The sequence below is a fragment of the Heterodontus francisci genome, chromosome 14 (assembly GCF_036365525.1).
Source record: "Heterodontus francisci isolate sHetFra1 chromosome 14, sHetFra1.hap1, whole genome shotgun sequence".
In the NCBI taxonomy this organism is placed as follows: Eukaryota; Metazoa; Chordata; class Chondrichthyes; order Heterodontiformes; family Heterodontidae; genus Heterodontus; species Heterodontus francisci.
In genome coordinates this window covers 59,316,681-59,337,665 of record NC_090384.1, presented here as the reverse complement: position 1 = coordinate 59,337,665, position 20,985 = coordinate 59,316,681, and the positions used below count along the sequence as shown (strand labels likewise).

General features: G+C 41.0%; 1 protein-coding gene across 1 annotated transcript in view; it reads left to right on the top strand.

The window, feature by feature from the left end:
• Positions 1 to 19,827, top strand: part of LOC137377309 (protein inscuteable homolog) — a 358,743-nt gene extending 338,916 nt beyond the window's left edge. Inside the window, exons 9-11 of the mRNA XM_068046873.1 lie at positions 5,183 to 5,338; positions 6,369 to 6,445; positions 18,630 to 19,827. Coding sequence (XP_067902974.1) covers positions 5,183 to 5,338; positions 6,369 to 6,445; positions 18,630 to 18,758 — 362 coding nt within the window. The 3' untranslated portion in view covers positions 18,759 to 19,827. The remainder of the gene's footprint in view (positions 1 to 5,182; positions 5,339 to 6,368; positions 6,446 to 18,629) is intronic.
• Positions 19,828 to 20,985: the final 1,158 nt, after the last annotated feature.

Genomic DNA, 20,985 nt, shown 5'->3' with positions numbered 1-20,985 from the left:
TCCTGGACTGAGATCTCTCTCCTGTCTGCTCCCATCTCTTTCTCACAGGCCTCTGAATCCACTGAAGACACATGAACCCCAAGAGAGAAAAGTGTCCTGCAGCGAACAAGGTTTAAGAAGAATACTGGGCCCCAACGAAAAGCAAGATCTACCTACAATCAAGGACTCTACAGCAAGCTCGAAGAACCGTAACAGCAACTCTTCAAATATTGCCTCAAACTTCTATATTTTATTTTCCTTCGGGACTTTTCCTTCTCTATTTGAATGTGCGTATTGCCTATGCATGCTAGCGTGGGTGATTTGTGTGTCCGTAGGCGTCAAATGAATTAAGTTCAAGTTTAATAAATATCAATCTTTCTTCTTTAACTCTAAGACAATCTGTTTGTGCTAGTTTCTTTGCCTTATAATTGGAAAGAGGTGAACAAGGATTCACCAAGGGGGAGCTAAAAACACTGTGTGTTTAAAATTAAACGCTGTTACGGTGGAACCAGGTGAAGGCTGAAAGGGTCCCCCAGACATCTTTCTCACCTGGTCATAACACAAGACTATTATTACCATATCTATGGAGGATTTTCTCGCATGTCTCATTTTCCTGGATAAGATGCTGGTAAAAGGCTCAATATCTGATAGTCAATTTCCCTGAACGCCAACCTTTTTCTCTTCATTGCCAGCTTTCTTGATAGTTTTTGGTGGGTGCTTCTCTGCAATTTCCTTTTGTTGTTCTTTCTGTTTCAAATATATAGTCCTGTGTTTAGTTTTCCTTGGGGCAGCTGAAGTTTAATTATATCTGGCACAAATTGTGTCTTTTACATGATGGGTTGAATTTTATCAGCGCACCGCGCTCTGCTGATTTAAATGGAGGGAGCGGAGCAGCTGCCCCCGATGATGTAGAGGGGGCGGCTGCTGCGTCCCAGGCTACACCGTCTGGTGCCACCGCATAGGCGCCGGCGACATTTTTAAAGGGCTTCAAGTCCTTAGCATAAATTTTACATTTTTAAAGGCATGTTACATTTTATTTGTTTTTAATAAATAAGTAGAAGATGCAGCCCTTTCCCAACCCAACCCGCCCGCCCCCATGGTCTTTTCATTGCTCTTTATTCTGAAAACTCATTTTATTCCCAACCCGAACCTTCCCCCCCCAACCTTCTCACATTTGCCCTTTAAACCCTTCCCATCATCCCCACAGCCAATAAAGAGTGTTTCCCCACTCCCCCCCCCACCCCGTGCCCCCCTCCCCTCCAGTGTCTCCCCTCTGAACTCCAACGACGTAAAATCGATGTGGGACGGCCGCCGTCGGCAAGTAAGTTAATTTGCATTTCATTAATGCTAATTTAAATATTTAGATGAAGGGGGCCGTACCGAGGCCTCGCCGCCCCTGCTAATATCCGGCGGGGTCTTCTCGACGTCGGGGGTCGAGGCGGGCCTCTCCCTGAAGAATTTTAGGCCCCCCCCCCAACACGACACCTGACATTGAGGGGCTTGTAAAATTCAGCCCAATGTTTCTTCTCTTTCTATCTTTTCATACTAAAATCCTTGCTTATCTTTCTGGGAAATAGTCACAACTGAAAGGTTAACTTGAATTTTCTCTTCACAGATGCTGATGGGCCATTTGTGTACATTAGCAGTTTCTATTTTTGTTTCTGCCTTCCCCGGCAACCTCCACCACTGCCCCCCCCACCTCGACCCCCACCGCCCCCAACCCCAACTTAAACTGATTCCATCTGTGGCACCGTTATTCTATATATCAATGATTGAAGAGAACTGATCATCCATCAGGATTGATCAAAAAGAAAATAAATACAACATGAGTACAGTGAGTTGTTAAATTAAATTCCAGGCACCTGAGTACAAACACAAGAGCTTCTGGCATTGTCCCCCTTTCACAGTGATGTGAGTGTCTAGAATAAATGGGCACACCCTACATTCTGCTACAAATGATGCTGATACTGCATCAGTTGGTGTAACAGGGCCATAAGTTCCTTGAAGAAACATATACATCTTCCCTGCTACTGGGTAATAAAAGGCCAGATGTTAAAATCAAACTTGTGGTTATATCTTGCTGGTTGAAGTATTTTGTCAGCCAGCTATAATGATGTTAAAATATCAAAACTTTTATAGCATCAGCTCTGGATCTATTATTTTAATATGTCACATTAATGATAATGGTTTGCATTTAATCATACACATACTTTCCTTTGTTATAATCCTAATGTAACTCGAGCTTTCTTCTGCACAGAAAATATTTGCACTGGTGCGATGTAATGCATGTGCCCACAATTTTTACTGAAAATGATTGTAAATCGTATGATATTTTAACAGTCACATTTACTACCTGTTGATTGCATGAATGACGACAAATTGCATTATGAAAAGAGAAACTGTTATTAAAATTTAGTCACTGAGGTAGTAACAGCAATAACCCAATGGTGGTGGCAGAGACCCAATAAACATCGCCAGAGCAAGGGAGAGGGAACAAGCTTTATTGGAACCATGAATTTGATTCAAATGTTCATGAACTAACAACAGTGACTGAAAAAATCTATATGTAATTGCCTCCGATCAAAAGTACTTAAATTGACAGAGTTCATATGATTCAGGTAACCATTTATTTTTGAAAAAGAAAATTATAAAATAAATGCAATTATTGCAAACTAAAGTTCACATTTTATTCAAATCCTTTTTTAATATAAAAGAGGTAAATTAGATTGTGTCTGAAAATACGTGTTATTAGACAAAACTGCCTGTTCTCTGTCAGATTAGGCTTTGCCTCAGCACACATTCAGTTTCACTTGCATGCATGACATCTAGTCATCTCTTATGCGCAATGAATTTGTTTTGCCTGACCTTTCCACATAAAGCCACTGTTGTTCCATAACATTTTCTGGGCGGTTATTACAGTCAGTTCTTATTCTCTAGCAATCACCGTGAGTACAGAATTGCCTCTTTGAATTTCTGTTATTTGTGTTTCAGTGCCTCTTTATGCTCAGTTCTCTCTTTCCTCCGCCACCCCCCAATTAAATGATATAGGATTGTTGTTGCAAAACGTTTTCTTGACAAGGAAATGGAACTGGAGATGAAAGAACTGGCCCTCCACCCTCAAAACCTCTTCTAATCCAAAGAGTCCTCCAGTATTGTTGTTGGCTCCTTTCAGTGTTTGGACACCCCCTCAATTCTATAGCTGGTTGTAAAAGGGCCTTGGTTTCACTCAAATCAATGCGTTCTTTTATAATTAGCCAGATCGTGGGAACATAGGAAAGTACAAGATTGAAAAAGTTTCCGCAGTACATCTGGCCAATCCCAAAAACTAATGCCATTTAATCGTTTCAAATATCAATTCTCCCTTAAATTTTTCCACACTATCTGACTCTGCTGGTCTCTTAAACATTCACTACTCTTTGCATAAGGGTGTTAAGTCTAAACTATCTATACACCTTCCTTCTGCTGAGCTTGAGATTAAACTAAAATGTATCTTTTTCTGTGACCACTTATTATTCAAATAATTTATCCTGTTCCAAGGCAGCCTTGATTTTAGGACAATTTTACTACAAAAAACAATTTCTTTCCTTCAGCAGTTCAGCTGAACATTGACGATTACTTATTTCATTCTGATTATCAACCTCAGCTGTCATCTAGGAATGATTTTCTTAGCACTAACACTCAACACTGATGTTGTTTTCAGTCATTCTTGATCTCATTCCTTCAGTGTCGAGACATGTTTTTGAACTAGTCATTTTTTTGGTGTCTCAGCTTTGGTTCTCAACTGCTCCCCGCTTTTTTTCTGTCGTTCCTCCTCACCTACCTACCTACAAGATCTTTTCCTCCCTCCTCTTTTCTCATGTTTCTTGAGTTCTAAAATAGGGTCTGTACTTGAGTAGTAACCTGCCTTTTTACTTGTTTGATATGCTGATGGAACACTATGCATTTCCAACATTTCTGAGTTTTTTTTTGCTCAGCTGCTCTTCTCAATTCCTCCTTTGCATTTTCTATTGTTCAAAAATGTATTTCTGTTCTATATCAGTAACTTTACAAAATGCTTCTTTGCAAGTCTCTCTTTTTACTATAAATCAGATATGCCTACATCTGTGAACATCATAACTATCTATTTGTGCCTCAGACAAGCTGTAGAGGGTTCTGAGTGCTTTTTGATTTCTTGAAGTCGGAACTTCATCAGTTACAGGAGAAGAACTACTGCCAAGGATATGGACATGAAATAAGACATTACCTTCTCTAGGGTCAAAATTGCCCTGTATGGTATTGCCAACCAACTATTTCAACAAAATTATTAAACTGTTCATTTAAAAAAGGTTTATGTCTTTGCCAAAATAGTCGACAGAGGGATATCAGACAAACATATTTGATGTATTTGTTGCAAGTATCACACAGCATCATTTCAACCCATTTGTGTTCTAGCTGGCTACTCATATAATATTTAACATATTTTTAAAAACTGTCCTAATTTATACCTTAATATAACTGCCTACCTCTTACATTCCTACATAACAACAGTGACTACACTTCAAAAGTACTTTATCGGCTATGGAACTGCTTTGGGATTTCCTGAGGCCGTGAAAGAGACTATATTAATGCAAATCTTTTTATCTTTATTTCTACCTTATATTTCTTAAACAGATTGATACAAAAGTAGAATATGTTTCCATAAGTTGCTAAAAGAGACTAACCTTTATATCTTTCTGTTTTAGTGCAATTTCTGATTTATGGCAATATGTTACTAGTAATTTTTGGTGCATCTGGCCAACAGCTTTGCCCAGTCGCACCATTGTTAATGGTGAGTTGAATGCTTGTTACTAGGCATCCTGATCAACCGGCATTAGCTGTGTTGCAGAGTGGGCTTTGTGATGTCACTAGCAGCAATTTGTACTGGGGACTCTGAGGAAAGCAAATAGCAGAAACGTGATCTTTGAACACTGGGACAACAGTCCCTTCTTCATAGTGTCCATCATGTTTGATGGAAGGGACCTCAGTTTAATATCTCATCAGAATGATGATGATTCTTACCACTGCACAATGTGTCAATATTGGCCATGAGGCATGTAAAGCATGATTATTTAAGTTCTGATAAAAAGTAGACCAAAGTTTGTCCAAGTTAAACCAGAATGATGAACAAAATGACAACAGTACATTTAAAACAGATTATTAAAAAAAATTGTGATTTTTTTTTAAGGTGTGGAGCTTTTGCTGGAGTTTCTCCATGAGAAAACCTCACCTGGGATTTCTGCAGAGGGTGCAGCATTAGAAAGAGTTTTACAAAAGTCTGCAGTTACACTAGCCCGTCTAAGCAGAGAGCCGAACATAACCCACATTGCCACAAGCCTTAACTGTAAGAGCAACATGCAATGAAACATAATTTATATTTCCTTCCATGTGTCGGTACTATGTTGATTTTGTAATTCACTGGATAGTGGTTTATAGACATACTTTGCTAAGGTATTCCTGTAAATCTAATTGATAGGAAACACCAGAACATCTGTTCTCATTTACTGATGGTACAAGGACTAGGGGATACAGATTGAAGATTTTGGACAAGATATGCAGGGGAAATGTGAAGAAGAGCTTTTTACGCAGCAAGTGGTAATGACCTGGAACTCGCTGATCACAAGGGTGGTGGAAATGGAGACAATCAATGATTTGAAAGGGAGATTGGATGGGCACTTGAAGGAAATAAACTTGCAGGGCTATGGGGATCAAGCAGGGTAGTGGGACTAACTCGATTGCTCTGTGGAGAGCTGGCATGGACTAGATTGACTGAATGGCCTCCTTCTATGCCATAAGTGACTCTATGACTCGATGAACTCCCCCATGGTTCATTAAGTGAAATATTCAGTATGGCATTGAGCCAGGCAGATCAAGATCAAAATTAGCTGGTCTCACTCAGGCACTAAAGTTGGTCGAAGTACCCTTGACAATCTAGAGGAATATTCAATCAAGGTCTCAGCTCCTCATCATTATTGTTTCAACCTTGCTTGGAAGTATGGGTATGTGGACAGAAAGTGCAGCCAGGATAGGGTTCAGCTGTATTGCCTTTCACTATTGAATAATCTGTCAACACACACTGTTCAGACTCAGATGTGAAGATTGGCCATTTAGGCAGAGTACTGTACAGTTGCCGCCATCCGTAGAACTGTATCCCAAGAGTCAGCATCTTGAAAATGGAAAGGGAAAGGAAAGAGAAGAAGGGATGTACAAATTATTTTACTATGTTTACAACTTGCTCAAAAACATAGGTGTCATATTTTTAGTAAATATGGCAATTAGAAATATATTCATTGTTGCACTTATAGTATTGTACATATATGTTTACAATTCTCCATGATACATATCTCATGGTTTTCTATTAATCTGGTATGCAGGTATTCCTCGTTTGATTGAGCTCTGCCGATCCCCCTCTGAGAGGAATAATAGCGATTCAGTATTAGTGGCATGCCTGGTGAGTGATATTTTTAGTAACAATGTTAGTTGTTTTCATAATTCACCACATAGTTTTTCTATTAACAGTCAACAATAAAATTTCAAACTTTTTTTGACAAAATCTGTTCCAATGGAGAAATTATTGACCCACAAAAGCAATTATGGAATATCATTTTAATGAATTTGTTCTTCTCGGTATAGAATTAGTTGCCCAAACTTTAGTTGACTTTAAGTTTAATTTCCTAATACATTAAATAACAACATTAGTTTAGTTTACATGGAGCAGAAACTTGAAGTGCAAAAGTCAAGTGTTTTGATGTAAACTGTAGAAGGATATAGCTGCAGTAAAACGTTTATTTTGTATATTCTTTTTAAGAGGACTACTTTCTTTCTAAATATAGAAAGCAGCAAAGCAATTCATATTTAAAACCTTACCAATTACATAATATAATCTAACTTTTCTCTTTTTGTTAATCTCAAGACTTGTATGGGGGGGAAACTTGGATTGCTCCCATTTTCAGATACAGGGATCACGATTTGTAATTAACCCACACCCAGTCCTGTTTCGGCAGACAGTACTCAAATTTTGTGCTGCCTCCTCATTGAATGATTGTCGTGTTAAGCTGAACACGGCCTATGCTGCTGGATGGTTGAATGCTCAACAGGGGCCCAGCAGCAGGCATGGCTAGCACATCTTTAAGTGAGTCTATGCCTCTTAAAGTCAGCCTGGCTCTCTTAAAGAGGGAGTTGCAGTCGTTATAAGGAAGCAGCTGCTGACTGTCTGTGCGGGAATGGACTGCAAGGAGAAGCATCCCAAATGGAGCAACAGTCAAGAGAGAGGGCATCAACTTTTTCTGATGTAGCGCTGGAGGCATTAGTGCACGAGTGGAGAGAAGCAATGTTTCCGTAGGAGACCAGGAGACCCTCAAGGCAAACCCTCTGAAGGGAATGGGAATAGTTGGCCAGGGAGGTCAATTCCTAGAGTCTCGTCCTGACGACCTGGCTGTCGACCTCATGTGGGTGGTCAAGGCCAGTGAATGTAACTTCACAGGACATTTCTTACCCACCACACCACCAACTCCACACACTGCTCAATGCATCACACCCCCATCACTCATGCATCAGCAGTCCCTAGCGCTCAGGACTCAGGCCTAACATAAAAATACTCCACCTCACCCTCACACACCTTCCATTGCTGCCATCCTCACATCCATCTCTCCCTCCTTCTGCATTCTTTCATCACCCAAACACAATCATGGACATTCTTCCTTCTCTCTTGCAGGACAAGGTGGCCCATAACAGGAAGGAACAGACCAGAAACAGAAGGGCACAGACATGCCGGCATCAGATGTTCCTTCTGGAGGACTTGATGCTCTGTACCTTGCAGATAGCTGTGCCAGAGCCCATTGAATCTGCTACTGCTGAGAATATTCAAGATCACAGTATGTTCCTGCCTTCTGCCCTTCTCAAATCCAAACCTCGCCCTCATCCTGCTTTCTAGTATGCACCGCAAGCTGCAGATGGTGCGACCATGGACCCCTTGCTTTCCACCCACCTCCCTTCTCTCACCCTAATCCTCCCCTTCTGCATTTATTCTTTTAGAAAACCAAGAACTGCCACATGCCAGCTACTTCAGCCTCATGAGGAAGGGAGAGAGCACCTACAGACCTCTCAGGAAGAAGTGGCATTGCTTGATCTGACAATCGCAGCCACCAGCTCAGATATTGGCATAGCATGTACGTTAAAGGGTAGTATAGATTCGGGATCTGCACGTGGTGATTCACTGAGCATGAATGGGCTGCACCCAGGCCGGGGAAGAAGGATAGCTTGTGTGCAACCATCCCGGAGGGTGAGTTTGAACAAAGAACAGTACAGCACAGGAACAGGCCATTTGGCCCTCCAAGCCTGCGCCGAGTGTGAGTACCCCGAGCAATCCAAGTAGCAGAACTGTTGCTTGAGGATGCAGATGGTCTGCTCCACAATATTTCATATAGTTGCATGACTCTCGTTATATATACGCTGTCCTCGCATGGTCAGGTGGTGGAGGGAAGTCATGAGCTGTATGTACAGAGGGTATTCCTGGTCTCTAAGCAGACAGCCTCTGGTTTGGCATGATGGCCAAAAGACAGTGGGATTGGCTGACTTTCTCATGATGAAGGCATTATGGCTGCTACCAGAATACCAGGCATTCACCATCATGATGTCCTGGGTGTGGGTGCACACCAACTGCACAGTGAGAGAGTGGTAGCCCTTGCAGTTCCTGTACTTCTCCCTGTTTACATGTGCTGCCCACAGAGTCACGTGACTGCAGTCAGTGGCTTCCTGCACCAATGGGAGTCCCACTACCTTGCCAAAGCCACATGCCTGCTCCTCCAGCTACTCTCCCATCAGAGAGAAGACGATGAAGCCCCCTTTCCTGGTGTACAGGGCAGGACCTTTGTCCCTTCCCAGATCCAGCAGTGGGTAGTGAAGTGGAAAATGTTGGCTATGTTGCCTGTTCCTGCCTGGAAGAATCCACTTCCATATAAGTTAAGGACGACTGTGACCATGATGGTCACTGGCAGCGCTGTCCTTGCCCTGCTGTGTGGAACTGACCCAGTTCAGTGACTCAACTCCTTGATGAATTGTAGGCACTTCACACACTGTTCCTGTGACAGGAGAAGTGCTCCCTGAATACCCTTGATTGATCGGGCCTTATGTGGAGAGCTTTCCTCCTTCTTCCTCTACGCACAGCTTCCCCTCTGTGCAGCCTATGTTCCATGGTCCTGTCATGTTGCAACACAAGAGGCACTGCAACTGAAGCCCCCATAGCTCCAGGAGGCTTTCTGTACACAGGGAAGAAAACTTCAACTTCCCTTTTATGATACAGTAATGCTCCTTCAAAATCCAACAAGTCACCAAAACTCCTCCAAGAGCACAACACAGTACTTCCACATGGTTAACATAAGATATACAGTACAGAAACAGACCATTCATCCCAACCAGTCCATGCTGGCATTTATGCTGCACTTGTGCCTCCTCCTGTCTTTCATCATGGAACTCTATCAGCATAACCCTCGATTTCCTTCTCCCTCACATACTTTTTAGCCTCCCCTTAAATGCATCTTACTATTCACTTTAACCACAGCCTGTGCTAGCAAATTCCACATTCTCATCACTCTCTGGATAAAGAAGTTTCTTCTGAATTCCCTATTGGATTTCTTAGTGACTATCTTATATTGCTGGTCTCTAGTTTTGTCCTTGCCCACAAGTGGAAACATTCTTTCTGTATCCACTCTATAAAAATCTTATCATGATGTTAAAGACCTCTATTAGGTCACCCCTCAGCCTTCTCTTTCCAAGAGAAAAGAGACCCAAACTGTTCAGCCTCTCCTGAAAGGTATACCCCCGCATTTCTGGTATCACCCTTGTAAATCTTTTTTGCACCCTCTCCAGTGCTGCTATATCTTCTTTATAATATTGCAGCCAGAATTGTGCACAGTACTCCAGGTGTGGTCTAACCAAGGTTTGAGGAAAGTTTAGCATAACTTCTTTACTTTTCAAATCTATCCCTCTCAAAATAAACCCTAGTGCTTGGGTTGCTTTTTATGGAATAATTAACCTGTGTCACAACTTGTAGTGATTTGTGTATTTGTACTCCCATATCCCTTTGTTCCTTTACTCATTTAGATTATTTTCTAAGTAATTTGCAACCTTCTTAGTTTTCTTGCCTAAATGTAATACCTCACATTTATCTATGTTGAAACTCATTTGCCAGTATTCACTAGTTTATTATGTGGTACCTTATCAAAGGCCTTTTGAAAATCTAGATAAATTACATCTACTGCATTACCCTTGTCTACTCTTTCAGTTACCGCTTCAAAAAGTTCAATACGGTTGGCCAAGTAAGACTTCCCCTTTTGAAATCCACTCCATCTATTGTTGTATTTTTGTTGCTAGATGTTCTTCTTGCTCTCCTGTAGTAGGCATTCCATTAGATTTCCTACCAACAATGTTAAACTGACTGGTCTATAGTTTCTTAGACATGTTCTATCTCCCTTCTTAAATATAGATATAACATTAGCTATCTGCCAGTCTTCTGGCACTGCACCTTTCACTAACCATTATTAAAAATGTGTAGTAATGCCAGTGTTAGATTCCTGATTGGGCGAGAGAAACCTGGCCAGAGCAGTGAAGTTGCTCAGCTGATCAGCCAAACTCTAGAGCAGGAGCGACATCAAAGAGAGCTGCTAGAACAGCACTATGCTCATTATGATGCAGATGATGATGAGGTAAAAATGAACGTCACAAACGGTGCATTCAATTGAAACAATTCAGTATTTCTCACTTATTTCACAAAAGTGATAATTGTAGCTTTCCCTAGGGAGTGGTATATGTAGGTACATTGCCCTTGGGCACACCCAGGAACAGAAAGCAGGGTTATAAATACACTTGCTTCACAGGCAATTGGAGCTTTTTTTTTTTACACGGGCTTCGTCTGATTCCAGGAAAATGTCTTATGCTGATTCTATATTGCGCAACATCTGTTTACATTATTGGGTGAATATTACATTCACACTAGCACAAAGTCATTTAAGAGGCGTGATTAGAACTATTCTGCCGTCACACCTGGGCAGTCAACTCTTGTGTCAAAAATAGAATTTGAGAAAGTTTAATGTTAGATGAAATGATTTACTTTGTTTCCCGCTATCTCATGCTTCCATTGTTTTAATTTCCTGGTATATCCAGGCACTGCTTCACAAACCACTGACCACCTCCAGGCGCTTACCCATTGTCTCTCGAGACAAGGAGGCCAAAGAAGAATATTCTATTTATATTTTTTTCTTTTGAAATTCACAACTTAATTCTATTTTTATACTGTAGTAAATATACAAACAAATGCTGGTTAAATTTTAGGGAATTGCTTCCTTTTTGTCTCAGTACTGCAATTATTTTTCCAGGGCTGATTCCAATGAAATGTAACATGCAACAGCTTCCTTCAAATGTAGTGAGAATTTGTCAGATTGGGCAAAATTCTGCCTGTGTAAAGCTTGGTATGTCAGTGTAGGATGCAACAACTGAAGGGATTTTATGAACATATGGGTTAAGGGTGTTAGTATCCTTGTTCCTGGGTATTGTGTAGTCTGCCTTTGACATCTCGTAAACTAAAAACACCCTATTTACATAATACAGTTCCAGAATTGTCTCATTTTGATAATTATTAAAAGAAAGTTTTCTTCTACCTACGTACAATCCTGGATCCAAACTATTCTAAGTACGAAAGTGTACCTACTAAACTTGTTCACTTAATTTTTACAATATAAGTAGATCCCTTCCCCTGCACCCCCCCCCCCACCCCCTCCCTCTACCCCTCCCCCTTGCATCCCCTCCTCCCACCGGCACCATCCTACACCTGTGTAGGGGCCCCAACAACCCCACTGCCTTGTGGGCGTCTCGGGAGAGACCAAGGCTAAGGGAGTAAACCCTAACAGAAAATCCGGAGCGGAACCCCGTAGGCGGTCATGTGTCACCTTTGGCATGTTTCCGGCAGTTCCTGCAGCCATACTGGTGCCAAACGTCGTGTCCTGCACTCCTTTGGACCCCACCAGAAAGGCCGAGAGGGGGGTTTTGACGACTGGGCAACTCTCAACCTCCATAAATTTGCCCAGGCATGCGCCATGGAGAGGTCACTCCAAAATCACTGACCACCTCCAGGCGCGTATCCATTGTCTCTCGAGATAAGGAGGCCCAAAAGAAAGAAAGAAAGAAGTAATGCCTCTGCTATCTCTTCCTAGATTCTTTTAAAATGTATGGATTTAATTCATCTGGACCAGGGGTTTTATTCTCTTTACGTTTGATTGGTTTATTTAATATTTTACCTCTTTTTATTCTAATCTCATCATCCAATGTCATGTCCACCTGTCCTGTTTCCCTGGTAAATACTGAAGCAAAGTAATTATTTAATATTGCTGCCACTTCTCTATCACTGCCTGCGATATTATCCTGTCCATCATTAAGTGGCTCTAACCCCATCTCAACTTTCCTTTTTTTATTTACGTGCCTGTAAACTATTTTACTGTTTTGTTTTATGTTCCTTGATAATTAATTTCAGAGTTCCTCTTTGCCCTTCTAATTGTTTTTATTGATTCTCTTCTAATCTCTTCTATTCTTCCTAGTCATGCTCTTCCTTGCTGTCCATGTATTTAGTGTATGTCTTTTTTCTTCTCTTTTTTCCTTATGCCTTTATTCATCCATGGTGGGCCATTAGTGTTTTAGCTTGCTCTTGTTTTTTTAGCAGAATATTTGTTTCCTGGACTCTGTTGAACACCAGTTTAAATGTTTGCCTTTGCTGATATACATCATTTTTTACCAATGTTGTCATCCATTTTATTTTCCCAAGTTCTATTCTCAGCCCCTTAAAATCCTCTTTCTTCCAATCTATTACTCTGGCCTTCGTCACATTTGTGTCCTTTCAATAATTATCTTCAAGCTTGTAACATTATGGCCACTATTCCCCTATTTTTACTTCTTTTATCTGTTCTGGCTCATTCCCCATTAGTGGATCTAGTAGCCAATCCTTCCTTGTTGGGCTTCTTGCACATTGGGTTGGAAAAGAATCTTGTACACATTGTAGGAACTCCATTTTGGTTAGCACCGCAGCCTCACTGCTCCAGGGACCCGGGTTCGATTCAGGGTACTGCCTGTGCGGAGTTTGCAAGTTCTCCCTGTGACCGCGTGGGTTTTCGCTGGGTGCTCTGGTTTCCTTCCACAGCCAAAGACTTGCAGGTTGATAGGTAAATTGGCCATTATAAATTGCCCCTAGTGTAGGTAGGTGGTAGGGAGTATGGGATTACTGTAGGGTTAGTATAAATGGGTGGTTGTTGGTCGGCACAGACTCGGTGGGCCGAAGGGCCTGTTTCAGTGCTGTATCTCTAAATAAATAAAAAAATAAAATAAATAAACTCCTCTGGCCAATTAACATCAATAGCAAAAGTAAATCAAAAGCGTCTCAGTTGCAAGTTGAATGGCTGGCCCTTTAAATAACACTAATGGGGGTCCCTCATGTATGTTCAGGTGGGAGTGTTTAGAACACGGCGTTAACTCAACCTGCTCAGTTCAAATTGGTAGAATTATTGTCAAATCAGCCTGAAAGGCTGTTTGATGTTACAATCTGGCAACTGTCAAAGCTTCCAGTGCGCACACAGCATGCTTGCACTAGTGCTGTTACCAACATCGCGGGCCATGCCAGAAGGAGTGCACCCTCCGTTTTCGGAAACTCCAGCTTTCATAGCACTAGCTCCAGCAGCACCACGAAGCCAAATTTTTTGGCTATAGTCTCTCTCCACTGCCTCTCAAAGCCTCTTCAGCTGCTTATTTTCTGCTAAGCCTGGACATACTCTCTAGCCCTACACAATCCATTTTTTCCAAACAATGAACAGCCGCCAAATTGCCACTTTACCTCCATGAAATGCAAAACCCAATATGCCTGTGCTAAATACTATGTATTATTTTCAAAGTTAGATTACTGGTTTATAAACCCTACAATAATTTGACAAGAAACATAATATCAAGAGAACATACTGCGGATTTCCATTAAATGTGCCATTTGTAAATGTTACAATGCACTGGTAACTTTATTGCTTGTATGTCAATTGGTCCAGTCCACTTGGACATTGAGATGATCCCCCAAGGCACACGGGGAGTCAAGACCAAGTACAGTTTTTGATCACCCAGAATTACAGTGTAGGGGAGAATTGGTTCAAAGCAGAGAAGGACTGAAGGGTGGGAAGCAGGGAAACCACCACAGCCAAGAGGTAGGGAAATAACTCAGCTGTGGAGCAAGGAAGCTATCTCAATTGGAGGCAGGGATTGCAAGAGAGAAGCAAGATAACCAAATCAGTGAGAAGGGAAGAAAGCAGAGAACCTCAAGGGGACTCTCTGAATGGGTGCAGGTGAGGGTAGCGGGGTGAAAGGAGGGAGAGAATGGTGTACTTTTTCAGTAGGGAGATCCAAATACTCTCAGCGGTCGGGAGTGAGTCACCACCCACAGTGAGAGGAAAGGGAAAAGCAGACTTCTGGCATACTCCCTTAGTGGGATGAAAGTAGGTGGAAGAAAATATATACCTCAATGAGGAGATCGTAAGAAAACTACCTCAGTGGGTGGAAGGGTTGAGTGAACGACATGGAAAGAATTGGGAAATACACTCAGAAGAGCAGGTGAGAAAGTACCTTGGTTGGAAATCAAAGATGGAATTTGGGGGAAGAAAAAAGGGAGTGGGTGCGCTGCAGGTATTTAAATAAGCTCCGTTAGAAATATACTGCACCATTCATGATCTTCAGTCTCTATGGAAGTAATAATACCGTACTAATTTTTCTATAACATACTCTAAGTTTGTAATTCATGCATTCTAACATTTTCTGTAGGTCTTTACTTCCTAATTTAGTGTCAGCTTATTTTTCTGATGAGTAACTTTTGATACTCGATGTTAAATTTCTTTTGTTAATCTTACCCCTTTGTTGGTTTATTTGTGGAACTGCATTCAGCTGGGAAGTGCATTTGTCAACAAACTATTCAAGATGCATGCATTTTCCAGCACAGATCACTGAATGGTGATTTGGAGCAAGGGCCTGAACTAATTTAGTTTTTTGCTCCAGCTCAGAATTGTAGAAACCAGTTGTCGATGACTCCAGTTACCACCTTGATTGAAATACGCTAATCTTCCTGAACAGAAGGCCATCAGCAAAGTTTCTCTACTTGAAACTTTAACATACACTAACTTCCCCATGGCATTGCCCACATTATTTATAGGACAAAGATCAGAGTTTCAGTTATAAATGAAGGAGACGAAGGTACAAGCTATTACAGTGAGAAATGTCACAATAGTGTCAAGTTCAGCCTTAGAGAAAATTCTCCATTTAGGTGAGTTCAGGCTCACGCCAACCACATTTTTAAATAAGGCATTTAGATTCAGAGGAAGATCTGCACAGGGAATGTGTGCAAAATACAGTAAGTGGGTCATCATGGATCATCTATATTTCCAGGGGCAAGCATATTTGCATGAGCACACTCTGCAGCATCTGAGATAATAAGGTCTTGCAGTGTGAATGAGTTTGAATTAGGCACGAGATTGAAAAGCAAGACTTCAAAGGCAGTAATCTCTGGATTCCAACCTGTACCACAGATTAAGGAAAGAAAGATTGGCAAGGTCAATGTGTGGCTGTAGTGCTGTATGGGGGAAGGGTTCTTGGAGTGTTAGACGAAGTTCTGAAACAAGGAAAGCTATCCTGAAGGATTGGCCTTCACCTGAAATGAAGCAGCAGCAGCATCCTTGTGGGGAAGGTAAGTTGAAATAAATGAAAATATATTATTTTAGATAAATGGGAAAAAAGGCTTTGAGGTAGTTAGAGATTAACAACACTAGCATAGCATTTTGTGATGCAAAAAAAAATGCACACGTTAAAAATAGGGGTTGGATTACAACAGATTCCATATGGATAGAATTAAGAACTAGGGAAGAAAATTTACAATGTTCAGTCTGCATTACAGTGGAAATCAGATAGGTGTGAAGAGTTGCAGAGAGATTTTAACTGTTCCAAGATTGGTTGGAATAAAGGTAATGCATGTGGTCAATGTGAGAAATACTTTTTGGAAGGAAAGCTTCCAACTCAGTATGGTCTGTCCTTGCAAACTACTGCCCCATCTGCATCCTCCCTTTCCTCTCCAAAATCCTTGAATGTGCTGTAGTCTCTCAAATCTGTTCACAGCTTTCCCACAATGTCATGTTTGAATCCCTCATTGGGTTTCCGTACCACGTCCCATTCACCCATCACCCCTGTCTTTGCATTTACATCCTCAGTTTTAAAATTCTCATCCTTGTTTTCATATCCATCTATGGCCTTGCCTCTCCCTATCTCTGTAATTTCCTCCAGCCTACAAACATTGGAGATCTCTGCATTCATCCAATTCTAGCCTCTTCTGCATCCTACAATTTTAAACACTCCACCATTAGCAGCGGTGGCTTTTAGCTGCCTGGGCCAAAAGCTCTGGAATTCCCTCCCAAAACCTCTCTGTCTCTCTTCCTTCAGTAGGTTCCTTAAAACCTTTGACCAAGCTTTTAGTCATCTGCCCTAATATCTCCTTATGTGGCTCAATGTCAAATCTTGTTTGATACTGCTCTTGTGAAGTGCCTTGGGATGGTTTACAATGTTAAAAGCAATATATAAATACAAGTTACTGTTGTTGTTGATTTTCATTCCAATAAGGGAAGAAGCATGCTTGATTTAATTCTGGAAATGAAATGTGTCAAATACCTGAGGTTAAAGTAGTAGAATAATTAGGAAATAGCGACCATAACATTTCAATGTAGGAATAGAAAAGAGTGGAAGAGTCAAAGCCAAGAGTGCTGGACTATGAAAATGTGAAGCTCAATGAGATAAGAAATTATCTGATCTAAAGTAAATAGGGCAATAAAACACTTCAATGGATCAGCAGTGGAACATCTTCACATATGAGATAGATGGAGTATAAATATATTTATTCCATCATGGTATCAAGGAACAGAGTTCTGTGGATAAATAGAATGAAGATAAAACGAGACATAAAAAGAGAGATATGATGAAATTAGGGCTGACAATGCTAAAGAAAATCATGATAAATTTTAAAGTGTAGAGTGGGAATAGAAAGTCTAAAAGGGAATACGAAAAGGCTACTGAATAATACATAAGGAAATAATACTGACATATAACAATTAAAAGAAAGATTCACCAAAATGAAGCCTGAGATGGGCAATTATAGTTGTGAGGAGAGGTGGAAGATACTGCAGAAACCATTGCATCCTTTAAAGGAAAATTGGATAAAGATAGTTGGATAGATCAACAGAGAAAGATACAGGGCTATGGGGAATATGTGGAGCAGTGGTGTTAGTTTTGGTTTGCTCTCACAAAACACCAGCACAGACAAGATGATCCAAATGGCCTCCTTCTGTGTTATAAATTTTTTTGATTCTATATTAATAATCAGTCATAAAAAGTTCAAAAAATCATATTAAACTTCCATAACTTACAGGAACTTTAAAAAAAAAAGATTATAGTGAGCTCTGAAGAGATTGAGAAATGTTGGTACTAAAAATTAAAATTACTGGGAGAGGGACAGAGGGACTGCTACAGCGGCACCTACTGGGTGGAGGCCTGAATTATGAAAGCCCATTGTTAGCAGAATTAGCATGGGAATCCCCAATTTAAGAGCTGACTTGGAATGATTGACAAACTGTTGACACAAAAGCATTACTCAAACCCATATTTTTTCAGACAGGAAGCATATGCATGTACAGGATATTTGATGTGATATATCATAGATGATAATAGTAATCACCAGGAATTTGAGAATGGATCCTAATCCTTAAAAGATGAATGTTTTACAGCATGAAAAAGTTTACTGCCTCTGATTTAGTGGAAAGAAACATGACGCAGGGTTCCCACTCCTGATCATGATGCATGTTGGAAAATACATGTACCAGAAAGCCTGCCGACAGTCATAGTGAAGACTCATATGTAAATAGCTACATGGATGACAAACTGGAGAGTTACTGGCAATCATAGAACTGTATTCAAGCATGAATCAATGCCTTTCAGGAAAAAAGGGAGAAAATTGGTTAGGAAAAAGAACTTGCATTCATGTAGTGCCTTTACGAACCTTAGGACTTAAGTACCTTTACTGAATTACTTTCGAAGCAGCAGCCAGTTTGTGCAAAGCAAGATTGTACAGCCAGCAAATTAATGAATGAAAAGATTGGGAGAGGAATGTTGCCTTGGACACCCATGGGAAATTGCTGTTCTTCTATTAATTATGCTATAGGATCTATAATGTTCATCAGAACCAACAGACAGGAAGAAAAATATTTGTCAAGAGAAATAAAGGAATGGGCCAAAAATGTGAAAACATATTTGGCAACGTATGATATTGCTAAAATATTAAGAATGCAGTTCTACACATAGATCAGCAAAAGGGATAAGATTATTATAAAAGAAATGTAACAAATAACATCAAATGCCTTCCTCTTCAGAACAAATCAATTTATAATAAATAAAGAAGTGTAGGTTAAGCACTGGGAAGTACAATTCCACTTGCTTTGGTTCAGAGGTTCTGGACATGCATTAGCATTTCATTGATTCTATTGGTATGTCAATATGATTTTTTCTGATCCATAGCTCTCTGTCTGTTCCAGGCAGCATTGCGGAGACTGGCAGCTTCCTGTCCACAAAGCTTTGAGGACTCCGACTACCAGCAGTTAATCAAACCTCGGCTTGTGGATTCTTTCTTACTCTGCTCAAATATGGAAGAAAGTTTTGTCTGATAATTCTTTCAAAAGGTCTGAAGAACACATGAGATCCTGGGCTTAATCACCACTGCTGAAGAAAAATGCTATGTTTTAATATTTTCATTCAGAGAACATAAGGCAAAAACTAAAATAAATTATACAAATAAAGGCAGAGGCATGTCAATGGAAGATGCTGCAATGCTTCATGCTGTTGAACATCCTCGATGAATGTGTCTGCAGTCAAATCTCATTCAAAGGCTCAATACCACAGCACACTGTCCATTTCTCCATAAAGCCATCAACAGAGCTTCCTTATTTGAAACTCTCAAATTATTTCCATAATTTATTTCCCAGTGGACTAAAAGTTCATACATGATGACCAGAGACTGATTTTGCATTTATATACTTGGATGGAACATCCCCTGATTGCACTAGGTACAACAGAATCACTCCTTGTATTAACAGAAAGCAGGTTTTTGCTGTCACTACCCTTAACACATAAAGAAAATTGTTGCCCTGGTAAACAAGACTGTTCAGAAAAAGATACTGAGGTAATTTTCAACCACTGTTGATCTCAATGGAAGTAGAATCAGACAAGTTCTAGAGCGGGTGGGTGGGCGATCTGCTGTGCCAGGCTGCCATCCAGGCAGCGAGGTTAAAAATTACCCCACTGATACTTCAAATTTTTTTTTTTACAAGTTATCTCATTGTGAGTTCATGCAGAAATTATTATGGTGCAATACCCCCGAGAAAGGGAGCAGTGGAAAGGGCTGTAATAACAAGTTTCCCATAATGAGAATCGACTGTATTTGGAACCAACAGCAACAAAAAGAGTTGAAATAAAAACCATAGAAAATAAAGCACAAACTCACATAGATTACATTTTCAATATGCCTAGCCAAAAATACCTGTTTTCTTTTAACTGTCAGTCTTAAAGACGGAGAAAAAATAGGCTACCTTTTCTCTTTACCTATCGTGACAAATGTTTCCAGTCTGTTTGTTCTTTAAAGTCAAATGCTCATAAAGTAAATTTTGAGTTTCTGTTCATAGCACGAAAAGTTAAACTAACTTGAAAGTTTTCTGAAAATGTGCCTATGAAAAAATCCTGCAGGAAATTGGGAGTAGGGGGGTGGGGGGAGGGCAAGGAGCAGGGGTGGTGGTTAATAGGCAGCGATGTTAAATAGAAGTTGTTGCTTTTCTGGCTGCCAGAATATTTATCTATCAGCAGGTAGCTGAAACTGATTTGCAAGACACAAGTTGATGTAACCAAAGACTTGGCAAGCAAGTATATGCTTAAATGCCAAGCTTTATTTTGTGCTTGGTAATAAAGTGACTGAAAGTGAGGATTGCAATATTAAAAACTATAGGAACTCTACAGTGGTCAAGTTACGTTACAGTATTTTTGGAAATAATTACTTATAAAATCAACTTTTGCAGCATAGGAGGAAAAGTTTGATCTTTTGGCTGGAATTTTACCAGGTCTTTGGCGATGGGCCGGGAGGTGGGAAGGCTGGCAAAATGGTATGGGAAGGCACAGGAGGGGTACCTGACGTCTTCCCGCCTCCATGCTATTTTTCCAACAGCAGGAAAGGTGGCAGATCAGCCACCCAATTAAGGGCCTGCCTCTGCAAGCATTTCACCTCTGTTGAGGGATCCGTCGCCACGTGGGGAGACCCATTTGCCAGTCTCCCAGTGGGCAATGGGGTGGGGGGGAGGGCCTCCTTTCTCGGCACTCTATGCCCCATGGAGGGGCTTTCCGGCAGCAAAGGCCTGCCCCCTCCCCCCACCTCTGATCTCCAGGGCCTTCATCCCCCCAACCCATTTACTCCTCTTCGAGGGCGCTAGGCCATTGAGGTGCCCTCTCCCTTCAGCTGCAGCCTCAGCAATGGCCACCACTAGCAGTTGCACTGCTGAGTTGCTGGCTCTCTGACTGGGTCAGCAGCTCTTGGGGGCGGCCCTGGTGGTGGCTGCTTAATTGGCCACCGCTGGGAATATGCCTCCTTGTATCCTGCTGCCGGCCAAAATGGGGTCACTTCCCACTTTTTGGCTCCAGTGGTGGGACTTCATCCAGCCATTGTGTCCATTTGGTCCCATTCTCCTGATTTATCTTTATACCCTTTTCAAATTTTATCCACTTCCTTATAAAAACTATTATGATTCTGCTTCTACCAATATTTCTGGTGGAGAATTCCAAGTGCTAACAACCTATTGCATAAAAAAACTACTAAACTCCCCCTTGGTTCTTTTGGAGCTCCAGTTTCTC